At 35.3% G+C, this 25,484-nt stretch overlaps 1 protein-coding gene across 3 annotated transcripts in view; it reads right to left on the bottom strand.

Annotated features, from left to right (window-relative positions):
* The window catches only part of LOC145261207 (cilia- and flagella-associated protein 74-like), a 2,330,915-nt gene that overhangs the window by 681,154 nt on the left and 1,624,277 nt on the right, over positions 1–25,484 (bottom strand). For 2 of the 3 annotated variants that reach the window (XM_080119545.1, XM_080119547.1), the window contains exon 35: positions 323–478. The exons of the other annotated variant lie outside the window; for it this stretch is intronic. In XM_080119545.1, the coding sequence (XP_079975671.1) occupies positions 323–478 (156 nt within the window). The remainder of the gene's footprint in view (positions 1–322; positions 479–25,484) is intronic. 3 annotated transcript variants of the gene reach the window in all.

Raw genomic sequence — 25,484 nt, 5'->3', positions numbered from 1 at the left:
TATATATAGAGAGAGAGAGAGAGAGAGAGAGAGAGAGAGAGAGAGAGAGAGAGAGTTTATTCTTATTAAGGAAAAAATAAAATAAAAGCAAAACAAAGTATATTTCTGACAAGAATTCTCATGCCAAAACCCTTTAAAATATTTCTAATGGAAAATCTGGATATTGCCATTTATATATATATATATATATATATATATATATATATATATATATATATATATATATATATATATATGTTCTCAAAGGATCCAAAGGAGAAAAACATGTAAACAGAAGAGAAATACCCCCCCCCAAAAAAAAAAAAGATCACCACGACTCTACCTTGAAAGACTTCTGACAAAAGTCTCCAGCCAGAATGCAGCCCATATCCAGCAATTCATTTTCAAACGGGAATTGAACTTTTGGAATAATCCCTGTGCCCTTGAGTCGTAGGAAAATTTTGGTGGTTGCAGATTTAAACTCTAAAACTTCAAAGAACTGTAAAAAAAAAAAAAAAAAATGCAAAATAAATAAAAGCCAAAATGTTCTATTGTAACGTAGTCACGGGCTCCGTCATTTAAGTGTGCACGCACATTGACGACTCACGTGACGAGTTATTGTCGCGTCAGCATTTAATTATGACGTAATAGAATGAAATGCATATTTAGGCATCAAAATCGAAGGAAAATGGGGAGAAAAGTAAAAGGGGAAAATCACGTGGCGAGGTGTAAGGTACGCTCAATAAGCACACTATGTCTTCTCCTCCCATCACTTCAGAAACGAGCTGACCGACTTGTTGGTCTGAGAGAAGAATTACTGCAAGACAACAGGACTGAAATTTGAAAAGGCTAAAGAATGGCGAATTTCAGTTATAAATACGTGTCGGCGATTTGCGCGTACAATTAGACGACATAAATCATTTTTCCTTTCACATAAAAAAAATTTACGTCAAAGTTTTCTTTTCGAGTCTCTACATACAACGTGTTTGGTCACGGCCATCGAGATATAGAAGGCCTATTAACTGAAAAATTCCTGCATGCAATGTAGGTAAGATTTGTCAAACTGTCGATACTATATAAGGGCATTTTTAAAAAGAGTATTAAAACATGTTAAAAAAAAAAAAAAGAAAGGAACCCAATTCGATTACTAATGAAACTAAACTTTATTCAATATAAAATATAAATATTATTTATGTAAAATTATGTAATTTTAAAGCAATATACAATCTAATATTGATAAAACTGAATCATGAATTTAGGGAACAAACAATTAAAGAAACCATAAAACACAAACAATTCTTGGCCTTCGGGACAAGATCACAGTGTAGTATCTGTTCTGATGCTACAATTCACCTTTTCTATCCTCGGCTGGTGGAGGAGGAATCCTTCATGACTGAGACAATTTTTATTTTTGTTCCTATCCAGAATGCCCTTTATTATAATATATGTTTAAATATTTAAATAACTATTATTATATATAAAGTTTTGGTTTTCTGTTCTTCTATGTCCTTTTCCCCCCTCATGTTTTTCATCAAAATGTGTAGCATATTTTCATCAGTTACATGGTCAGGAATCTTATACTCCGTTAGAGTCTTCATTTTCATATCAGTGCAGAATACATGAATACGAAAATGAAGTTCACATAACTAAAATAATCTAAAAGACAATCATACTATGATGTGAACATTGGTTAAAAACTAAGAAAGTATAGTAAACATCTACGATATTAAATCAGGGTGGTGGTGAATTTGGGAGGGGACATGACTATTATTATTATTATTTCACTCACTAGGAGCTGTCTCACAGGCCATCATCAGTAATCGCTCACTGGCACTAACCTGTGGTATTCGCTGGAGACTGAGTGACAACAAGTCTCCCCAGATTTCTAGTGTTCTCCATCTCTTGACCACACTCTGCAGATGATTGCACGTTATCGCAACAACCGTTTGCCATTGATTTCTCATTGGAATCGGCATGGGGTTTGGGTGACAAAATGCCTCCCCAAGGTACCAGATTTGAACAACACACTTCTAGTAAATATCTGGTTAGTACTCTCCCACCTCGGTCTTTCCATCCTCCCTGACCCTTCACAACTAGTTGGTGTGGCGCCAATCGATGTCATCTACAGTTTTTTTTTTTTGGCACTTCACGGGGAACGTGGACCCTGTGTAAACGGGTTTTAATTTAATGGCTGCTCCCTGTTTTTGTTTTTCAATTTCTTTGTATATATCTCATACACTTTTTTTTAATCGAGCGTGTATTTATTTTATTTTTTTTAATTTTTTAATTTCTTTAATTAAATTTGATTCATACTTTTATTTTGTGCTTGTTTTTATTTTATTTTGTTTTAATTTACTTTCATTATATTATATTTTCCACATTCAATATTTTTATTTTTGTTACATTTATTTTTTCATACATATTCAAATAATGCTTTTTGCCTTTTTTTTGTCTCAAATACTACCTTCAAAAATTTTTTCGTGATTAAATAAACCAATGAAAACTTTTCCCCGTGAAGTACCATTCTTTATTATTATTGTTGTTGTTGTAATAATAATAATAATAATAATAATAATAATAATAATAATAATAATAGTGCTTGTGCAGTGTACGCACCGTGCTATATTTTAGATAAAACTTTCAAGTAAAATTAAATTTTTATGGCATCATTTATTTTTCATTAAATTGTTAGGTGAAAGTGCAGAATAGTTATAAAGCTTCTCCTCCTATTAAGAATGGCTTTCTAAGTAATAACGTTATTATTTCAGCACGGTGCATACATGGCAAAAATACTAAACAATATTTATTTATAAGATAATTACAAGAAAATATGTTAACTAAAATTTAATGTAGTTTTTCTTTTTAGTTCATATAAAAACTTTAATAAAAACTGATTAGTTAATGAATTTTTAAGATGAATTGGTGTTCTCGGGAGAATTTCCTATTTCATTTCCCATTTCAGTCATGTAAATTATTTACAGATTAAATGTTATAAAACAAACGAAAACTTTTAAGTTTTAAATATATTTGAAAAAAAAAATTACCCTCAGTGATAAAATATTGAATTTGTCGATCGTTTTAGTTAAAAAAAAAACAAAAAAATAAATAAATAAATAAAACAAAAACAAAACAAAAAAATGTGAAAAATACTTCTAACTTTAAAATATTTGGAAATACTCAATGAAAGGTTTTATTTATTATTAAAAGAATGGACTGAAAAATATTCTCATATAAAAATTGTTTATTTTGCAGTTTAAAAAAACAAGTAAATAAAATTAAATATTTCACTTTCTTCAATAGACATTAAAGTTCAAAAACAAGTTCACTTACTGCTATATTTTGTTAGATTAAAATTATCCCAATGGGCAATTATAATAATTGCAATAACATAGTCATCCAAATGGAGAATTGTTTTTTCTCTTTAAAATACATGCACGTTTGGACTACCTTCATAAAATTACCACAGTCATTCTCCAAGGCAACGAAAAATATTTTTATGCCTATTAGCGTGGCCACGTGGTTGAACACAGGAAACTTTAGGCACCTTTTACCTACATGTTGATCTGGTAATGACATCACCCTGTCATGTGCACCGGCCTCCTCTCTTGGTAGCCATGGTTTGGTCCATTTTAAAAGTAATAAAAATGTTACACTATGATTTTTATCAATTTTTTTCTATATTATGAATAATTCTATAAATCATTTTCTTTATTTGTTTTCATTCTGTTCCTATTTATGATAAAAAGGTATTTCTTTAGATGAAAACCCACTGCTTAGCAAGGCCCAAAGGCCACTTGAGGATAAAGGTTAATGTGTGTCAGGTGGGTCAGTGAGACGCCACTGTCATAATAGGTAGTCGTGGAAATTTGGTAGAATTTGATTATTTAAGAGGACGGCTCAACAAGAACTTGTTTACATTGGACTTGAAAACGGCCATGTTGTAGTTAGTTAGGAAGTAGTACCGCGGTATTTAGGCAGAGATAGACAGAGAAATTGTTGGTAGTGGTTATAGTTTTACGAATGTTTTATGTGTAACAGTTATATGATTGCAATCTATTTTTTTTTGTGCTGTCATGGTCTCAATCTAGAATAAAAGTCAATAAATGCTAGGTAATTCGTCAGACAACTCCATGATGATCAGTTATGGTGGAACTTGGGCAGGACTTAGTTATTTAAGAGAACAGCTCAACAAGAACTTCTTTGCATTAGACTTGGAAAGGACCATGTTATAGTCAGCCCGGAAGCAGCCTCACGGTATCTTATTCCACAGACATACTGTTCTAGGGAAAGAATCTCTAAGGGAAATGCTATTAAGATGGCGAAGGATGCTGGCAGTTTCTATCACTGCGAGTCTGAGCAGAACTGGTAGTAATAATGAATATTAAGTGTGGGGGGGGGGTCATCACACTCGCTTTGCTGCAAAGTTGGTGTCCCATCTCTAGATGTATTTTTCTAGCAAATCATATTACATGTAACCTGCAATTAATAAAAATTTGCCCAACACACATTTATTTATGAAATTTATACTGTTGCTAGAGAGCCTTGACTTACTTTCAATGCCTTGACAGAGTACAAAATCGACTTTGCAACCTCATTAGTAACTTAACAAGTCACTCGACGATAAGGGTTTATGAAATAGTAAGTTGGATGATGATTGCTATTAAGAGAGGATTGGAAACGATGGGTGCAGTGGTCAAGGTTTGATTACTTAAGAGGGCAGCTCAATAATTATGTTGTATATTGGACTTGAAGAGGACTCTGCTGTAGTTCACAAAGTATCAGTACTGTGGTAATGTGTTCCACAGATAGGAAGTTCTTGGAAAGAGACTCTGTTCATGGAAGTTCTGCTTCGTTTTAGGTATGCAGGAAAAAAGGGAAGTTCTTTGCAGCCTTGGTAGCTAGACTTTACTGGATGTTTTACAAGAGGAACCAGAATTTGGAATCCAGTTGAGCGCCTACCATGTAAATAGCAATAACATACGGAGAGACTCCCAACGTCTCATCCATAATGAAGGAGCTGTAGTGAAGAGACACACACAATATATATATATATATATATATATATATATATATATATATATATATATATATATATATATAAATATATATATATATTTATATAAATATATATATATATATTAGCTCTGAGGATGGCCTTAACAAGAATAGATAAATCCATCATACATCGTGATCTATCTTGTTTGTTTGTTTGTTTGTTCACAATGACATCATAGCATATTTATAGGATATAATAGCAGATGACGCATGTATGATGTCACGTATGACATCATGTATGGGGGCAAAAATGAAACGCCGGGTAGCCTGCTAATACGCACACACACACACACACACACACACATATATAAAGTCTATTTGAGTATGCTCAATGATATTATATATCTAGACTTAATATTTTTATTTATGCTGAGAACTGTATTCATGAAGGATATAACACAGTGTATGAATTTTCGAATGAAATCAGATTAGACTAACATCGTGATAATATTTCTGACCGAACGTGTCACTGGCATTTTAGTTATTATATAAAGTGGTTGTTGTTGGAGAGCTTTCTTGGCCTTCGGGCCAAGATCACAGTGTAGTGGTCAGTGAAGGAGAGTTCCTTCATGACTGAGACAATTTATATTTTTGTTCCTACCCAGAGTGGCCCTTTTGGGGGAGCTGGATTTTCCCCACATTAAAAAAACTGACTTTGAGTCTAACTCTGCTTTCGTGGGGAGGCGAGTAAATAGGAATATAAAGTTGTTCTGCTCCTCGCCGCTTGCAGATTAGTTACAGCATTTCAAAAGTTTTCTAGACTCATCAAAAGTTTTGGTATTGTAGATGACAATTGATAGCATCTAACAGAATAATTTTTTTTGAAAAAAAAAAAAAAAGCGTCAATATTTCAATTCATTTTGAACAAAAAATAACAAAAAAAAAGCAAAAACAAAGAGTATTTATTGGTTTGAGTAGAAAAATATCAACTAAATAAACAATTGGCATTGGAGAAAAGCAGAAATGAATAATTGCTTTGGGCAAATAAGAATCCTGATTAAATTGGGAGAAAAATAAAGAATTGTTTGGTGCCTGTAAAGAAATCGCAGAAGTGAAGAGAATTAAAAAAAAAAAAAAAAAAAAATGAAATGAAATATTACCATTAAACAAAAAAAAAAAAAAGAAAAAGAAAAATAAGAAAACAAAATGACAGAAACATTCCCAGGGGTTAAGAACAGAAAATAAAAGTCATGCTACGATAAAAAAAAAAAAATGAAAAAAAAAAAAATAATAATAAGTTTGATTTATCTCCCTTTAATTTTTACATTTTTTTTTTTTATTCATTAAAAAGACAAAGATGAAAAAGAAAATCTGTACCGCATGGAAATTATTTTATACATCCAAACAAGATTTGTATGTTTTCCATGGAAACTCGATATACAAAAAAAAAAAAAAATTGATAAAAAAAAACTCTGTAAATTTATTTTTGTGAATGGAGAAACAATTACATGAGGTTCATTTTTTTTTAAGGTTTCTTCACTGATTAAAATCATCACTAGGAAGTTATAAACATGTTAGCCTTTTGGAAAATGGAGGTTCAAATAGAATGATACCTTTTATCGCATGCTGCTTCAAATTATTTATTGCAGAGCGCCTAAAATTATGTTGACCTTTTTCCGTGTCGGTGTGTGTTGGGGGGCAAGCTTTAGATCATTTCCAACAGCAACAGAGCATGAACGCACGTATGCAAAGGCTTAAGAAATGTGAACTAACGTCACGGAAGGATAAAGAAAAATCTAAAAAAAAAAAAAAATAAATAAGAACGTGTGTAACAGACAGAGGATCACATTCAAGAACACGTTCAAGAGCACGTTCGGGAACACGTTTGAGAACACATCCGAGATCGCGTTAGAGACGTGGATGACGTTTGAGAGGATAGAAGTCAGAGAGAAGAGCACGATTACGTGAGAGAACAGGATCATGTTTTATTCGGGAGAGTATCCGGAAATAAATGGCGTTGTTACAAAAGAAAAGGTGAGTTGAGTTAGAACTTGTCTTCTGCTCCTTGCGACATACTCTGCTACAACGTGTTGGGTCCTGTGTGTAAACGAATACAACGTTACACAATCACCAATCATCATAACAACTAGCAACATCATTTCTGAGTGTCTAAAATTTAAACTCCTCAGCCTGATCCTAATTTCTCAGGCAACATGAAGTCAAATAAGCAGATAGAAGATGCTGACGAGTCTGCTGCATATAAAGTAGGTTTCCTCTACTGGGTTAGAAAACTTGTCATAGCTACCCAGCTAGAAAAGGAACATCAGTCAGTATGCCATATATTTATAAAACCACTAATCGCCAGTGCATGGAGAATTATTGACATACTCAAACTGGTTCACCGATCACTAGTCTCTCCTTCTGATATTACATTTTTAATAACAAATAAAATAAAAGTCTTTATACACACATGTGAAATGTTTAGACGTGGTTTCTTTTTTACACTCCTGTTATAATCGCTTTTTTATGTCGTCACCATTTCGTCTAGTGTTTGCTAAAGAAATAAGCGTCTTTTTATGAAGAAAGAAGACATGAGGAGACATTCGCCGAGAGTTTTCATAAATGGTTTTATTTGAATAGTATAGCCTCAAAGGAGAGAGGCTAACGTTTCCACAGCTAATAATTCAATTCTTAACTTTCTAACTTACTGAAATTAGTAACGCATGCAGACAGAGGCGTTGAGTTAACATTTTGCTGAGCTTAGCCTACATTATTGGTGGTGTCTCATTCACACGGCTTCCACAAAGAGACTGATTTGAAATCCCGTTGTTTATCGCAGGTTGCAAACGTGACATCATTGGTCATCGTTTAACTCTATTTTGTCTGCCGTTTGACTTATTGCCCTCAGCCCCCCCCCCGTTTCCCCAACTTTACGTCGCCCGTCTTTCATTCAACCCTGGTAGAGATTCTATTTTACCGATGCGAGTTATAATGCATGCAGTGTGACCTTTGTCAAAATTTACACAAGCAAACTTAATCGCTACTAACGTAGGCTTCATAATAAGTAACGCTCGGAAAGGTTGAACAAGAAGTTCTAACTTAATAGGTTCCACATTGTATTCAGACTATGTTGCATTCTTGTAATTGTTTAAAAAGTACTTCCACAGAATGTGCTATGACGAACTTAATCGATTTGTATCTCTTAAACGTACATACTGCTGATCCACCAACACAGCAGGAAAACCCTACCTCTTTACTGTAGAGATCTTTTAATGCCATAAGATTTCAAAAGTTTGGACAACTATGAAGACGAGAGGTGTACAATTAAAATAAGCAACCATTGACACTCCAAAATTTATATTTTTACATAATTATCACCATTCCTAACCCACTTTTACTAGGAATTCAATTACGCATATTTGCTTCTAACGCACGTCCATACAGTGGCTGCTTTCTAAAAGTCTCACACCGCAAAATATCTACAAGAGAGAGATGAAACATTCAAATCGTGAATACATAAATTCAGTCATCATAACAATGCAATTTGAAACTCCTCCCTCATCCGTTCAGACAGAATAAAAACTAGGTGGTATTTCTTTTGGAACGCTCTTCGTGTCATTATATTGATTATTATGTGTCTTGCTTTATATATTTGAATAGGAAAAGGACATCTGTAAATAGAATTTGTTCACCTTTTAAACTAATTATTTTTTCTGATTGGTTTTATTGATTACTTATTGAACATTAACCTCCTGACAGATGATGGCGGATGATCGACTCACCACACAACTTGTGTGTTGAGCAGATTTGCAACGACATATTGATGACGCTTATTGTCCACTTGAATTAAACTAAAGCCAAGAACTCTGCAAATCAATGAGATTCTTAGAATGAAGATTTTCAGGAAATAAAAGATACTAAAAAAAAAATACCTGCAAAACAGCACACTTACAATCATATATAGAGAGAATTTCGATGCTTATCGGAGAGAATTTGAATGTCTACTAAACTATTTCAAATTTAAGTGTGACAAACTGCCGGTTAAACATCGCCATTCATAGAAACGGGTGAATCTAAAAATACTATTTCATACTTAAGCCTGACAGACCGACCAAAAATTGGAGCCTTTAAAAGAGATCTTCAATGCAGTTCAAAATAAAACATATTAAACAACGAAAATGACCGATTAATCAAAGTTAGCATTTTGACCACAGAGAGAAACGTTGGAAATCTTTGTATCAAAGAAGCCTTGTTTATTTCTTATGTTGCGCCAAGAACTTAATAGCAAATTAGAACTTTGCTCATCATTATATAGCAAACACTATTTCTGACTTTACAATATACTAACAAAATTAAACCATCTATATCATAATAACAATACAATAACACCCTTTCCAAAAAAAAAAAAAATTTGAAAAAGCAAATCGTAGAGATACGTAGAGAAAATTCAAATAAATATTAGACGAGGTAAAAAAGGAAAATGTTGTGGTGTCACTGAACCATCTCTATCCCCCTTCTCTCTCTCTCTCTCTCTCTCTCTCTCTCTATCACACACACACACACACACACACACACACACACACACACACACACACACACACACACACGCATGGACTAAACAAATGCCATATAAGAGATAGGGAAGCGATTCAACAGAGGTTTATAAAAATTAACAATATTTCGGGGATGTGTTTATTTTTGCTGACAATTTTGCCAAGAACAGGGGAAAAAATCACTAATGAGATTTTCAACAGAAAAAAGAACACGGCCTCGGATAAATTTGCATATAAAAAGAAATTCGCGCGCCCAGAAAAGAAACCAGAATTGTTTTTGTTTAAATTGTATATTTTACCACAAAATAAAAAAATGAAGGTTATCTATCTGTTCAAATGCTGCCTTCTGTTCAGGGAATAGAAAATAAAAGTAAAGGAACATTTTTTTTTTTTTTAACCAAAGAATGATATGCAGAATAATGTCGTTGACATGCCGGTTCTCCTTAGATCATCGAAGTTAAGCAATGTTGAGCCTAGTCAGAATGAGTAGACATGAATTGTCTGCTATTCAACGAAATATATATATATTTATATATAATATTTTTTTATGTAAATACAGTCATATCTTGCTACGATGTGCAGACAGTTTCAATCATATTAGATATCATCAGGCAAGAAAAATTAAGGTATAAAAACTGAAAACTTGCTCTCTTATGATTGAGCACTATCAACGACCCTTGTTGAAATTCAATTATTTTCAATTTTTGGATATCTTCCCACTCAAAAACTATATATATATACTAGAAGGCTGCTCGGTGCTGTTCGGTGTTGTCCGGTCGTAAAATTTGTTTAAATATGGTATTTTAATTCATGCAGATTTCCTATTTATTACTATAGAACCAATTCTCTATTGATTATTATATTTTGCCCAAAATATAGCAATGATTTTAAAAGTAAAATAAAATATGACTTGGGTGCCATCAACTAGAATCGAAACCAAAACATATAGCTCTCCAGCCTTATTTGTTACGATCTGTAGTATGTCTTAACGCATAGAAAAACTTTAAAAAATAACGTTGTAAAGGTATAAATGAATGCGCATGCATACAAGAGCATTTTAAGTCGACTTACGCCGGCCAAGTTCACGTGTTTTCAATTTTCAACTCTTAGCAGTTATTTTCACCGGCTAAAACGAAATTGGATTTATTCTACAAGCGCCAATCCCCTATATATCAAGTAAATCCTTTTTACGTCTGTCGTCAATAGATTTTCTTTTTTTTTTTTTACATGTAGAAATCTTGTCTTAAACTTGTCTTAACGTTCGTTTTACATGCTGGCATTTGTTGCATGTTGTTTAGAAATTGACTTCCAAAGTAACCTATCTCTGGCCAGGTCTTTATTTATGCCTCTTTCTTTCAAGTCAGTCCTTATCGTTGCCTCCCATGTTTTCCTTGGCCTTTCTTTGTCAACTGAATCTGCTCCTTCAACCGTTCTACATCTATTCACCCAACCACTCTCATCCATCCTTTCAATGTGACTAAACCAACAAAGTCTCCTATTCTTTTCAGATTTAATCGTTTTCTAATGTCATCCGATCTAAGTCTGTCTTTAAGACCCAGCTGATTGTATCATTCTCGTATCATTTCTCTCCATACAATTTGTTCTACAGGCGCTAAACCCCTATAGATCAATTAAATCCTTCTTACGTTTGTCGTCGACAGTTTTTTTTTTATTCGAGGTCATATTACAAATGGTATTTAAATATTTTCTTTAAAGCCAAAAAATTGTGAACAATTAATTTTTGAATTATTTCTGGCCAAGTAAATACAATTAGTATTTAATAGTTTTGAATGCATATAAAACGAGAAGATAGGATATGCAAATGTGCATGCAGAGGTATCTATACACTATAACAACAAGAATATTCCTATGCAAGCATGTGTTTGAAGTCATAACTAAATCGTGATATCCTGTTGGCGACTTTCAAGAGTCTGAGATTGCAAAGATTTGCCAACTGAATACATTCACATCCAATTAATTGGCCAAGGTTTTAAGAATGCATGAGATATTCCAATTGATTACCAGAAAGGACGTTGGCTTACAATTTCAGCGGAGAGGTTGACCCTTGACACTGCATACTTCAACCAATAAGGGCATCATACCATCTTGAAATAAGCATTGCAATCAATCACGTTTTTCATTACACCTCAGTTTGATTCCGGCTCTTGATTGGACAGGGTCATCTGACCGATAATTTGGCGCTGGCACAGAATTTGGTTAACGGGAGAAATGGTAATTGTGGAGTAGAAGAGCTCGACTGGAATTGAATAAACGGTCATTTTGGTCCAATGATGAAATGACATGCTAATAATTCTAGGATAAGTCTTCATGCGGAGAGGCAGCAAAGTTCAGCCGAATCGAGAAAATTCTTCTACAAACAAACTAAACTATCAATTATACCTAGAATGTATAATTATAGTTTCATCGTCGTCGTCGTCGTCGTCGTCGTCGTCATCATCATCATCATCAGTTTAACCTCTATTTTACATGGCGGCATGTGTTGATGGCCTAAACAAAGTTAATTCCAAACGAACCTATCTCAAAACCTTTTCAATTTGATGCTGACTATCTGTATTTTCTATGCGAAGAACATGACGGAATGGAATAAAAGTCGAAAAAAGTTTTAAATAATTTTTTTAAATTGTCAAGCTGATGAATGAAATGAGTAAATTAATATTATCGTTGTTGTTGTTGTTGTTGTTATTATTATTATTATTAGTAGTAGTAGTAGTAGTAGTAACTGTAATTTTATATTAATGTTATCGTTATTGTTGTTGTGGTTATTGTTGTTGTTATTGTTATTACTGTTGTCGTTATTATTGTCATTGTTGTTATTATTATTATTGTTGTTGTTATTATTATTATCGTTGTTGTTATTATTATTATTGTTGTTGTTGTTATTATTGTTGTTCTTATCATTATTGTTGTTATTATTATTGTTGTTGCTATCATTATTATTATTATTATTATTATTATTATTATTAGTAGTAGTAGTAGTAGTAGTAGTAGTAACTGTAATTTTATATTAATGTTATCGTTATTGTTGTTGTGGTTATTGTTGTTGTTATTGTTATTACTGTTGTCGTTATTATTGTCATTGTTGTTATTATTATTATTGTTGTTGTTATTATTATTATCGTTGTTGTCATTATTATTGTTGTTGTTGTTATTTATGTTGTTATTATCATTATTGTTGTTATTATTATTGTTGTTGCTATCATTATTATTATTAATAGTAGTAGTAGTAGTAGTAGTAGTAACTGTAATTTTATATTAATGTTATCGTTATTGTTGTTGTGGTTATTGTTGTTGTTATTATTGTTATTGTTATTATTGTTGTGGTTATTATTGTCATTGTTGTTATTATTGTTGTTGTTATTATTATTGTTGTTATTATTGTCGTTGTTATTATTATTGTTGTTGTTGTTGTTGTTGATATTTTTGTTGTCATTGTTATTATTGTAATTTTTATTGTTATCGTTGCTATCATTATTGTTATTTTATGATTGTTATTGTTATTCTTATGATAATTGTTATTATTATTGGTATTTTTCTTATTATTATTATTGTGATGATGATGATGATGATGATGATGATGATGATGATGATGATGATGGATACGGCGATCCCTGCCAGTCAGAGGGTGAAGACGATGGGCACATTCCTTTTATATCCCTCTCTCTTTTTCTTTTTCTTTTCTTTCTCTCTGTCGTACACATACAATTGATTTCTGTCTCGTTTTCCTGTTCAATAAACTCTTTAAAATCAAACCGGACCGGCCAACGATGGAGTACTTTTGGCACATCTGGGCAGGAGCTGCTAGAAGCAGCTTATCCTGCCTTGACAAAGTTCAAAATAGACTTTGTAGTTTAGTGGGGAATGCCTTTTTCCTTTCCCTGCAACCTCTTTCCCACAGAAGAGACGTTGTGAGCCTGTCTCTGCCTTATCGTTATTTTCATAGTCTCACACAAAAACAACGCGTTCACATCTGAAGCCATATTTCTTCTCATATACATATGCGCACACAAACATACGCGCACACAAACATACGCACGCACGTACACACACTACATATATTCACGTTCGCGTGCATACACTCACATTCACGTGTATACACACACACGCTAACGTACACACATGTACGCACACATACGTGCACACGTACGCACACATGGGCAATGTACGTCCCCTTTAAAGGAAATCCACACATGCACAAAAGACCACCGGAAACAACTATAAAAGCAAGAGCAATAAGCTGCTTTCTCCTTTTTTCCAACTCGCCTTCCGAGCTGAGTGGTCTACGGACCAGCTGCCACCGTTTCAGCACGCGCGCCCGCACGCCTCACGCCACCTGCTACTATATGTGGGGCAAAAAGCTAACAGACAGTACGTACACTTTATACGCTTTCTATCTCCATAACCTGGATTGACTTTCTCTCTCTCTCTGTAGCTACAACTTGTGCCAGAGAACACCTCCACATAGCTGACCTGCTAACATGGCGTGCAGCTTAACTGATATCAACCCTCTCTCTTTCTCTTTCTTCTACATGCCGGACGGCCATTTCTCGTTCCACTATATTACTCACTCCTCTTTTCACGCGCGAACAAACGATAGTGACCCGAACGTGAGATAAACACGCATTTCCTTCTCTTTCTATACTACCAGCCCCGCAACGATTGGTGACGCCCACACGGACATGAACACGTGTTACACCTAAAGCATTCATTCTTTCAACAGTAAATTAACGACATGTTTATTTTATCCAGCAATTGAGTTTTGTTTCCTTCTTTCCATTCGTTTCATTATTTTCTTTTGTAATGGGATTAGGATATATATATATATATATATATATATATATATATATATATATATATATATATATCCTGGTCCTCTACAAGCTTCAATCTATGTACAAACTTTCACAAAAAAACACTTGTCTAGCCAAAACACTATCAATAATTTCACACACTCTTTATCGGTGACTAAAACTAAATGTAGATTCCATGAACTGCACGCCTGTAGAATTCTCTTCCGATTGCCTGCTTTCCAGCTGACTACAATCTGATGGTCTTCAAGTTAAAAGTAAACAAGTTCTTGATGAACCGTCCCCCTAAGTACGAGGGGCGTGCAATAAGTAATGCCCCTGACCCACTTCCAGTTGTCTGATCTAGCTGAAATTTTGCATGTGCAATGGTTTATATCTCTACGACATATGTGGCAAATTACAGCTCTGAACTAATTGTGGTTTCTGTTTTACAGGTGTTTGAATTGAGTCAGGTGTGAAATGGAGCCTGTTGAATGCCGAGCAGTGATCCGGTTTTTGTATTTGAAAGGACGCACACCACAGGAGATTTTTGATGAAATGAAAGAAACTTATGGTGATAATGCCCCATCATATGACCTTGTAAAACGCTGGCATCGTGAATTCAAACAAATTGAAACAGCCCCTAGACCTGACCTTCTGCCATTGATGAGGCATCCTTCCGTCAAGTTGAGGCTGTCATTTTGGAAAATCGGCGCATTACTATTCACCAAATAGCCCAAGATGTCAAGATTAGTACAAGGGCTGTGGAAACTAACATTCATGACCATTTGCATATGCATAACGTGTCTGCCAGATAGATTCCCAGGTTGCTCACACCATTCCAGAAGTGAGAACGTGTCGAGTGCTCGAGGATGAATTTGGAGATGTGCCAAGAAGATGAGTCAAAGTTTTTCAAAAGACTGATTACACAGGATGAAACCTGGATCCATCACTATGATCCAGAGACAAAAGCCCAGTCAATGCAGCGGAAGCACTTTGACTCACCACCTCCAAAGAGAGCAAGGGTGCCGTCCACTGCTGGCAAGGTCATGCTCACAGTCTTCTGAGACCAGGACAGAGTAGTGATAACAGATTTCCTGGAAAAGGGTACCACAATTACAGGAGCCTATTATGATTCACTTTTGAGGAAATTAAGGGAAGCTATCAAAATCAAGAGGCGGGGCAAGATCAGCAAAGGTACGCTCCTCCTGCAGGACAATGCTCCGGTCCACAACTTGCATGTCGCCAGATCAGAAGCACGGGCATGTGGTTATGAAATCCTCCCCCATCCTCCCCACTCTCCTGACCTTGCACCCTCTGACTTTCACCTCTTCCCAGCCATGAAGTTGTTTTTTAAAAGAAAGCGTTTCCCAGATGATGCAGCCTTGATTTCTGAAGTCACATCGTGGTTGGAGGACCAACATGGGGTGTTCTACAAAAGCGGTATCCAGAGCTGCATCAAGCGATGGAAGAAATGCATAACTCTGGGTGGTTCCTAAGTAGAGAAAGACTAATAACTGCGCCAAGAGTTTTGTTGCTCTACTGGTATGGGAAGTGTGTCAGGGACATTATTTATTGCACGCCCCTCGTAATCCAATTTACAAAATTCCTACTACTTTTGTTTACTGTGCTATAATCACATTGACTAATGTATACCCATTAACTCTTATCCTCGAGTGGCATCTGGACCTTGATCCTATGTTAAAAAACAAACTCTTTCCCATAATGCTGAATATTTTGATAAATTTGAACTCCGGAATTTCAGGAATGGAAAAAAATCTTTAGAATTTTTTTTATATAAAAAATTTTTAAAAGTAAAAGTAATTTCCAAGCAATCAGAAAATAAATAAACGGAAGAATCAGACATATTATTCAATTGACCAAATCCTAATCCAATTATCACATCTCGTTTCATCGGAATTTATAAAAAAAAACTCAAGAAAAAAAATTCTATTCTCAAGAACACAAACAACAAAAGAAATAAGCAAAGTAATCCGTTTGCCGCTAAATAAAACTGAGTTGATCTTAAGATACGCTATTTTCATGGCAAGTGTTCGACCGAGCTCCAATCTATGCCCTTCCCCTCCCCGACCTCTCATGTAGCTGAAATCACTATAAATAAACTCCCACACTTTCTATCGGTGCCTAAACCTAAACATGGATTTCATAAACAAAGCTTTTTTCCTATAACTGCTCACCTGTGGAACTCTGTTCCGCTGGTGTGCTTTCCAGCAGACTACAATATCGTTGTCTTCAAGTCCAACGTAGACAAGTTCTTATTGAACTAATTAATCTAATTATACCAAATTATCACCACAAACGATTATTATGCAACTGTCCCAATGACTAAAATACACACATTAACTCTTATCCTAGAGTGGCCTCCGAGCTTTGGTATATGGAAACCATTTTGTAAAAAATAATTTATATTCGATGAGATGAAATTTTGAATGAGGGTATAAAAAAAAAAATACCGTCCAGGGAAAAGAATATGATTTTGGAAATTTAGTGCAACACTGTTTAAAAGGAAACCAGTTGAAAACAAATCTTCTCTATTTTATATGTCCTGCAAAAGGGATATATTCACATTAAATAGCTGAGTGGTCTGGGCTACTGCATTCGAGTAATAATCTACTAAGTCGCCTTATTGAACAGGTGTTTGTGGTTGTAGCTGGTAATATGCTTAATCTTTAGGTTTTCTTCATATCTTTCGACGTCTCCCCCAAGCTGCTCTATCAATCCATATTCATAGAAACCAGCCAATAGGATGTATTCATATCCATTATACCACATAATAAAGTTATGTCTCTATATGTGCTTATATATTTCCATATACAGGAATAACTCCTAAACTGTTTAACCGATCATTATGAATTTTAAAACTCGCTTGATAAGAGTAAAAGACCGTAATATTATCTATATTTATTTTAATTTACTCTCATGCAAAGAGAATAAACGGGAGCTCTTCATAAAAAGTCGGATACATCCAATTTTTGTGAAATTTTAACGATAGGTTTTAGACATCCATTAATAAATATTCTTCAAAGTTTATTTGGGATATTTTAAAGAGGTTCTAGGGGGGGGGCATAATATATCCACAACATTCCAGTGCATATTTCAACTAAAGTCGAGCACATATCTGAGGAAGGAAATGTTTTCCTGAAATATCATACAATACATAACTACCTTATAGAAACATTATCGGTTGCATATGTGTAGACATTTTTTCGTGGAATCTCAGTTTAGAGAGACCCACATCACCAGTATCGATTCTATTTTTCTGTCTGAGGAAGTGAGTCTCCCTAAATTGAGATTCCACTCGAATATGTATGCACATATGTAACCAATAATATTTGTATAATAAACATACTATATACCTGCTCTGTCCTTCAGTGAGCACTTTTTAATAATCACACGGGTGGCAGTGGATCTACATCTAGGAAACTAAATTTTACAAACATGATATATATATATATATATATATATATATATATATATATATATATATATATATATGCGCGAGGTACTTGATGCTATGCTAGCGTCCACCTATGATCCTGTCAAAATCGAAATGAATTTTGTAATAAAATTATTTTTTAAATTTCGTTTGAATTTATAATTTGCATATTTTATTTTAATAGACCATTAAAAGTGAAGAAAAGTAATAATAATAATAATTATCAAAGTAATATTGACACGAGAAATACAAACACACGAAAGAAGTGATTACATAATTGTATTATCTGTTTTTAATTTGAAATTACTCCTGACTACTTTTATTGAATATTAGATTCAATTTGGAAGAGCGATAGAGAGAGAAACAGTGTGGAGGAAAGAAAGAGGATTGGGTGAGAGGAAAATAGAGTTTTCCTATAAACAGTAAAAATAAACTGGAGATTTCGACTCGTAACAATGTAGTTAATTATTTTTCTGAAATCTTGGGCCAATTTTTTAAGACTCAATTTTCGCTTATTGTCTTCGAAAACTGTTTTCATTAATAATTAATTTTTTTCCTTATCGTTTTTCGTAATTTTTGGATATTTTCATTACTGGGACATGACAATTAAGTAGATACTATTGGTTTTACTTGCAATTCAATATTTCGACTTTCGAATGTCGCTCTAATAACGAAGAAGCACCAATAATTCTTTGTCTTTTTTGTTTTGTTTGTTGAACGTCATGTCTATCCTTTTTAGTTTTTTTTTTATAACGCTAAAACATAATGAATATCTAAAAGGGTTTATTTGAAAAAAGAAAATTGTCTTAACACAAACTATTAATTTGCTTCTTTAACGCCATATCAATCCTTTATCCTGTTATTTAAAGTCCTCAACCAACAATATCATACTTTTTCATTTTAAGACAATCATTGCTTAAATCCAAAATGGCAGAAAACCACTAATCCTCGATAGTTGACCAGATACAAAGTAAGGCAAGATGGAAGAAAGACCAGTCCCAAACAGAAAGAAACGAACAAATCTCATTTGGACGACTTGAGCTGTGTAGGTCACTCGGTGCTCTACAGCTGAACAGGATAATCCAGTCTCAATCTGTTCCTCGGGCACTGACCAAAACCAATTTCACAGAGTAGACTTAAAACCGGTGGCACTTCGTCAAGCACAAAGAAGCTTCTTAGAAACCGTCTTACCAAATAATTTGCAACTCAGGCACTCTATTATGTTCGTTTAGTGGCAAATCAACCAGTTTTGATTTACTTAATCTGTCCTCCAAAATAACAAAAAAACATTTTAAGACATATTTTGTCTATTGTCTATTCGTTTCTCTCTTCCTACCTCCCTATTATTATTATTATTATTATTATTATTATTATTATTATTATTATTATTATTATTATTCTCTTCTATTACTATTCTCCTTACTTCACTAACAGTAAATATCGTCTCGTCATTCATATCTTTTCTTGAGGTTTATACTATCTCTCCTCTTTCCCATAATTGATCACTTCCCTAACAATTTTCTTCTATCTTCACAGATTCTTCTAAAAAGAAAACTATTTTCGTCATGAAACTTTCACAATATCTCTCTCTCGCTCTCCCTCCCCCCCTCTCTCTCTCTCTCTCTCTCTCTCTATATATATATATATATATATATATATACTGAGAATAATAGAAATAGTATTCCGACGAAATAGTGAAATAAAAAGAAACAAACCGAGTTATATGTTCATCAACGTTTCGTATTTATTTCGAAATTTCTTCTGGATGAATGAAATAAAGAGGAAACGTTGATGAACACATAACTCGGAATGCCCCCCCCCCTTGGTTCATGTTTGTGTAGATATTGATTTTCAAGAATGGGATTCCACCCTTTCTTTCGAGGGACGTTAGAAGTATATAAGTATATTAATTTTATCAAAAATTATTGGGGAATCATAGTTTACCCATTTTTTTTAATCATTTTATTTATTTATATCCCTGTCATCCGAAATAAACAGAATATTCTAAGTTATATATATATATATACATATATATATATATATTTTTTTTTTTACGTGGGGGTCACGAGTTATCAAGGCCCGAAGGCCACTCAGGGATAAGGTTTATTGCATGTACAGTAATCAATGAGATAGTATTGTAGTAATCATTAGTATTGGGGTTTTGATAGAGTGTCTTACTTAAGGGGGCGGTTTGTCAGGAATTTGTTTATGTTGGACTTGAAGACGTTTAAGTTGTATTCAGGTGGGAAGCAGGCAAGCGGCAGAGAGTTCCACTGGCATGCAGTTCTAAGAAAGAAGCTTTGCTCATGGAATTTACGTTTGGATTTAGGCACAAATAAAGAGTGGGGAAAATTATTGACAGTAGTTTAAGCCAGACGAGTGTTTCTCGTGAAAGATTGGCAAGGGGGGACGAGGGATTGGAGCTCAGACGAGCACCTGCCATGGAAATAACGATAAAACAAAGACAGGCTTGCAATGTCTCTTCTGTGGGAGAGAGGTTGCAGGGAAGAGAAAAGGGCATCCCCCACTAAACTACAAAGTCTACTTTGTACTCTGTCAAGGCAGGATAGGCTGTTTTTAGCAGCTCCTGCCTAGATGTGGCAGCAGTACTCAATCCTTGGACGCACTTGGCTTTTATACAGATAGAGAATTGTATCAGTAGTGAGATATCTTCTGGAGTGGTAGAAGGATTCCACCATTTTCCCAGCGTCCCTGGCAACAGATTTGGTGAATGTGTTCCATTTCAGATCAGGAGTAAAGGTCAAACCCAGAAGCTTGTCAAAACATGGAGCCTCCCCAAGACAAGAGCCATTCATTTCAATTGATGCCAGATGGGGATCAGAGCGTTGATGATGTAAAGATAGAAGCTTGGTTTTGGATGCATTAAAAGTGACCAGCGACCTATTCCCCCATAGTACCACGTGCTCAAGACCAGAGAGAATTAGAGAGAACTTTGTCATTTACAGCCTTTGATGTGTTGCCATAGATGGTCGTATCATCAGCATAGATGTCAACGAATGATTTAAGTATGTGTTTTGGGAGATCATTGATGTAGATCAGGAAGAGGGTTGGGCCCAGGATGGACCCCTGGGGGACTCCAGCATTAATACTGTGGGCCTCTGATTTCTGCCCATCAACCACTACTCTTATGATCCTATCAGAGAGAAATTATTTAATGATCGAGAAAACATTTTCAGTAGCTGAAAATCTTGTGAAGCAGGCTCTTATGCCATACCTTATCGAAGGCCTTCGATATGTCAAGAGCAATTGCCCTGGAAAGGAAACCTTTGTCAAGAGATTCACTAATCCTATGTGATATAACCGTTAGCACATCTGCTGTAGACCTTGCAGAGCGGAAACCATATTGCACGTCACTAAGAAGGTTGTTTCTGTTGAGGTGGTTGACTACTTCTTTATTTAATATGGATTCCAACAACTTACTCATGACACACAGGAGGCTTATAGGTCTGTACTGAGAGGGAGATGACTTTTCACCTGAATTCTTAAATACAGGGCATACTGATGAGGTCTTCCAGGGTGTTGGAAAGCACTTCTCCTTAAGGCAACGCTTAAACAGTTTTGTAAGTATGGGGGCAAGTTCTGGTTGGAGCTTTTTCAGCACTATAACTGGAATACCGTCAGGGCCAGTTGCTTTACTGGAATCAAGGTTCTTGATTAGCTTGGCGACCTCACGCACAGATATTTGTATGTTGCATAGTGTGTTGTCTGCTTTAGGAGGAAATACAGGGAGTTGATAGTCATTGTTGCATAGGGTAGAATTAGCTGCAAAGTTCTTGCCGCATAGTCTGGCCTTGTCTGATGCTGACGAGATGACCTCAGGTCCATTGATGATACTTGGGATAGAACGCACACTTCTGTTCAAGATACTGCTTGCTATTTGCCAGAACTGGTGGGAACCAAGCCGCTACTCAGCTACTTTGGATTTAACAGACTGAGCATATAGCTCTCTTGCATGTTTAATTACTCTTTTACAGTGGTTGCTGGCAGTCCTGAAAGCAGCTTTAGTCTCAGTACATCTATTACGTTGTTAGCTATGGAAAAAGTGATTTCTGTGCGCTATGGCAGCAGCATATTCAGGGGAGAACCATGGCTGGCTGTTAGGTTTTTGTTGGAATTTTTTGGATGGTATGAATCGGTCTATGCCTACAATTAACCATTCGGTCAGGTCTGATACTATAGAGGACACATCCTTCTTAAACATGGAATGCACAGGTAGGTCAGATATGAATGTACGGAAGCTATCCCAGTCAGCCATAGAGTATCGATATACAGTACAGTGGAGAGGTACGTCTCAAGACTTATTACATTTCATTTTTATCTTAACTGATACAACGGAGTGGTCAGAGGATCCCAGAGGAGATAGAACGGAAAATGAACACAGCTCAGGGGAAGTTGTGAGAAAAAGGTCTAGAAGGCTTGCATATTTACTGCGTGTATCGGGCACACGGGTGGGTTCGTGAACAATCTGAGTGAAGTCATAGGCAATGGCAAAATCATGACAAAACCTCCCCTCGTCATCGGTTTTATTTGAGTGGGTCAGCCATTCCACATTATGGACATTGAAGTCACCGCAAATGTGAATGTTAGCCGAAGGATGAGCAGACAGGATGTGGTCAATTTTCTCAGATATGCTCTTAAAGATAGTAGCCCACTGTTGTGGGGGCGATAGAGGGCAAATATAAATGCAGTGGTGTAAGCTAGTGCAACCCGGAAGCACATATAAGGTAAATTAGGGTCTTCTCTGGAGATATCCCTACCACTTGGAAAGCCATCTTTGATGTAGGCACATATTCCTTGCCCATGACGATCTTGGAGGTCAGATTTAGATGTTAAGTTGGAGTATCCTTTAATTTTAAATTCATCTAGAGAAGTGGTTGGCCCTATGCCAGTTTCACTTAGAAAGAATATGTCCGGTTTCGTCTCCTGTAATTGTGTTCCAACCTCTGGAAGGTTGGAATGTAGACCCCTGATGCTGGAGAAGGAGACCTGGTAGTACGGGTCTATGTTGGAGGAGGGGGTTCTAGGTTTATTCGTGTTTCTTTTTTTGAGATTTGTCATGATTGTTGAGGTTTTGGTTGGAGCAGGAAAGAGAGGGAAAATAAGACAGAAAAAGACAAGAAATTTTTTTTTTTTTTGTGGCACATGATAAGGTAAAGCCGTAACAATTACCCACTAGTATGGCATCGAGAGGCCCTACCAGAAACTACTGTATGGTCCAGAATTCATTCACCAAATGGCAATACAGCAGCCCCGGTACTTTGCATCTGTTGATAGGACAGCCTCCTTAGTGGTTAATCCAAGGTTCGAGTCCCTGACTATCAGCCGGGTAACGTCAGCCCAGATGAAACGTTTACCTCCAGCACCCGTACTAATGACATGACCACAAGGATAGACATAGAAACAGAAATTTTCCGACATCTCAGGCTACTCTTTACAAAGTACTACCGACCTGGAAAGCAGCTTTTTCTTCACCCTTTGTCAGAAAAATCATTCATTGGAAATGAGGACTGAAGGACAAAAAAGGAGTGCAAGAGTAACTGGAGCTGCCGATAACACATCCACATGCATTATCTACTCTCCATTGGGGGAAAAATAAATAAATAAATAAATAGATAAAATAAATAAATAAAAAAGGTGAGAAGGACTTATTAATATCTACTTAGTATAAGTCCGTTGCCCCATTCCCGACTTAGGGTTGTACTTAAGGATAGTCTCCCCTCCCATGTTAATGCATGGATACTTTTTGCCTTTATCTAGGTCGAGCTGGGATGTGAAACCGTTCCAGCTCCACCCCATAATAAACATGCTATAATGGAACTTTTATCAAATTGAAAAAGTCTGTTTTTTTTTTTAACTCGTTTAAAACGCTGGTTAAGAAGTAATACCTTTAGGGTTATGTATTAGCTTTAGCTAGAAGTAATGCATACTTTAGAAGAAAAGAAAAAAAAAAACAGCCGCGTGTTTTTGAGTTCAGATAATATGCAAATATAATTTGGGAAATGTTCAATTTCATGGGAGACTTTTTGTCTCCTCTCGCCTCAGATATTTCGGATTTTGAACGCTTTCCATTTACCTGCACCATTGCCCTTGGTGCATAGAACAGTACAGACATTCATTTGCGGAAGCCCAGTTGGAACTCGCTGGCCTTCAGAACTGATGCCAGGAAGCGATGTATATATATATATAGTGCCTTGCAACAGTTTACAATGCACATTTGAAACTGTCAGTTTTTGTATTTCCAGCCTCCAAATGGTAATGAAACTTTTTATTAACATAGAAAATGTATTGAAACTAAGATAGGAACAGTGGAAAAAATAAAAAATAACAATTTAACACAACGCGAAGATAAAACTCAATAATTTACACTGCAAAAAACACATTCATTAGATTTCTCAATAATTTTATGACGGTTTATCATAGCAAAATGCTTAGAAGCTTCTAGAATGTTCAGGAATATGCAAGAGTGTTGTGAGACCGTCTCTCGCCCCATAATGGACTCGTCCAGATCCTATATAGTCAGCTCCTAAGGCTGGTATAGTGGAGCGAGATCTCAACGGATATTGTACCTTGGGGAACGAGATCTTACTGATACCCACAACTACTACTATTCTCTTTATCTTTTTCTATATCCTTGTACCTTTCCTTAATACACTTGTAAACCACCTACTACGTGTTTTCCCTTGTCGTTCTTGTGGACCCAACTGAGCCCTACAAAAAATAGACATCGAAAAAAGCAATTAGTAAAAGTATTGCGTCATTCTTTATCTAATAAACGTATTGTAAGCAACCATATCATGGGAAAGAATAAACAGATTGGTTAAGAGCCTAGAAAACGAATTGTAAGTCTTCATCAAAGTGAATTGGGATATAGAACAATATTCAAACAGTTGATGGTTCCATTGAATTCTGTTGGAACAATAATTCGGCACTTGGAGTCTTACAAATCAACCCTTCCTTTTGCCAGATCAGATCGTCCTCGAAAAATAACCAAACGTGCTGAAAGGAAGGTTATGATTCGCCTAGTATTACTCTTGGAGAGCTGCAGAAGGACTTAGAAAACAGTGAAATTAAAATTAGCAAGGACACAATCAGTAGAACCCTTCACGTTAAAGACATCTTCTCTAGATCAGCAAGGAAAACTCCCCTTAAGCCAATCATTTTTCCAGAATCAATCCATATCATTAACCCTTATCCCTAGTGGCTTCTGGCCTTGATATATTTCCTATATTGTCCAGATTTAATCTTCCACGCAGGTTATCATATCTAAATCTGTCTTTAAGCCTTACTCAACCCATCTATCATATGATTCCTATATCATTCCTTTCCATGCAACGAATGTCTTCAACCATCACTGATCATCTTTCACTTACATATTTATATATATATATATATATATATATATATATATATATATATATATATATATATATATATAGATAGATAGATAGATATTACATAGGAGTCTCCACTTATCAAGGTCAAGAGGCCACTCGAGGATACGGGTTAAAGAGTGTACAGTAGTCAATAGGACAATATAGTAATCGTTATTAGTGTAAAGTTGGTAAATTGTATTACTTAAGGGGAACGGCTCATCAAAAACTTGTTTACGTTGGACTTGAAGATGATCATAGTGTAATCAGCTTGAAAGCAGGACAAACGGAAGAGAGTTCAGCA

Source organism: Euprymna scolopes, chromosome 37, assembly GCF_053919585.1.
Source record: "Euprymna scolopes isolate OS-2025 chromosome 37, ASM5391958v1, whole genome shotgun sequence".
Taxonomy (NCBI): Eukaryota; Metazoa; Mollusca; class Cephalopoda; order Sepiida; family Sepiolidae; genus Euprymna; species Euprymna scolopes.
Note: the sequence above shows the minus strand (reverse complement) of the source record. Positions and strands in the feature narration are given on the sequence as shown.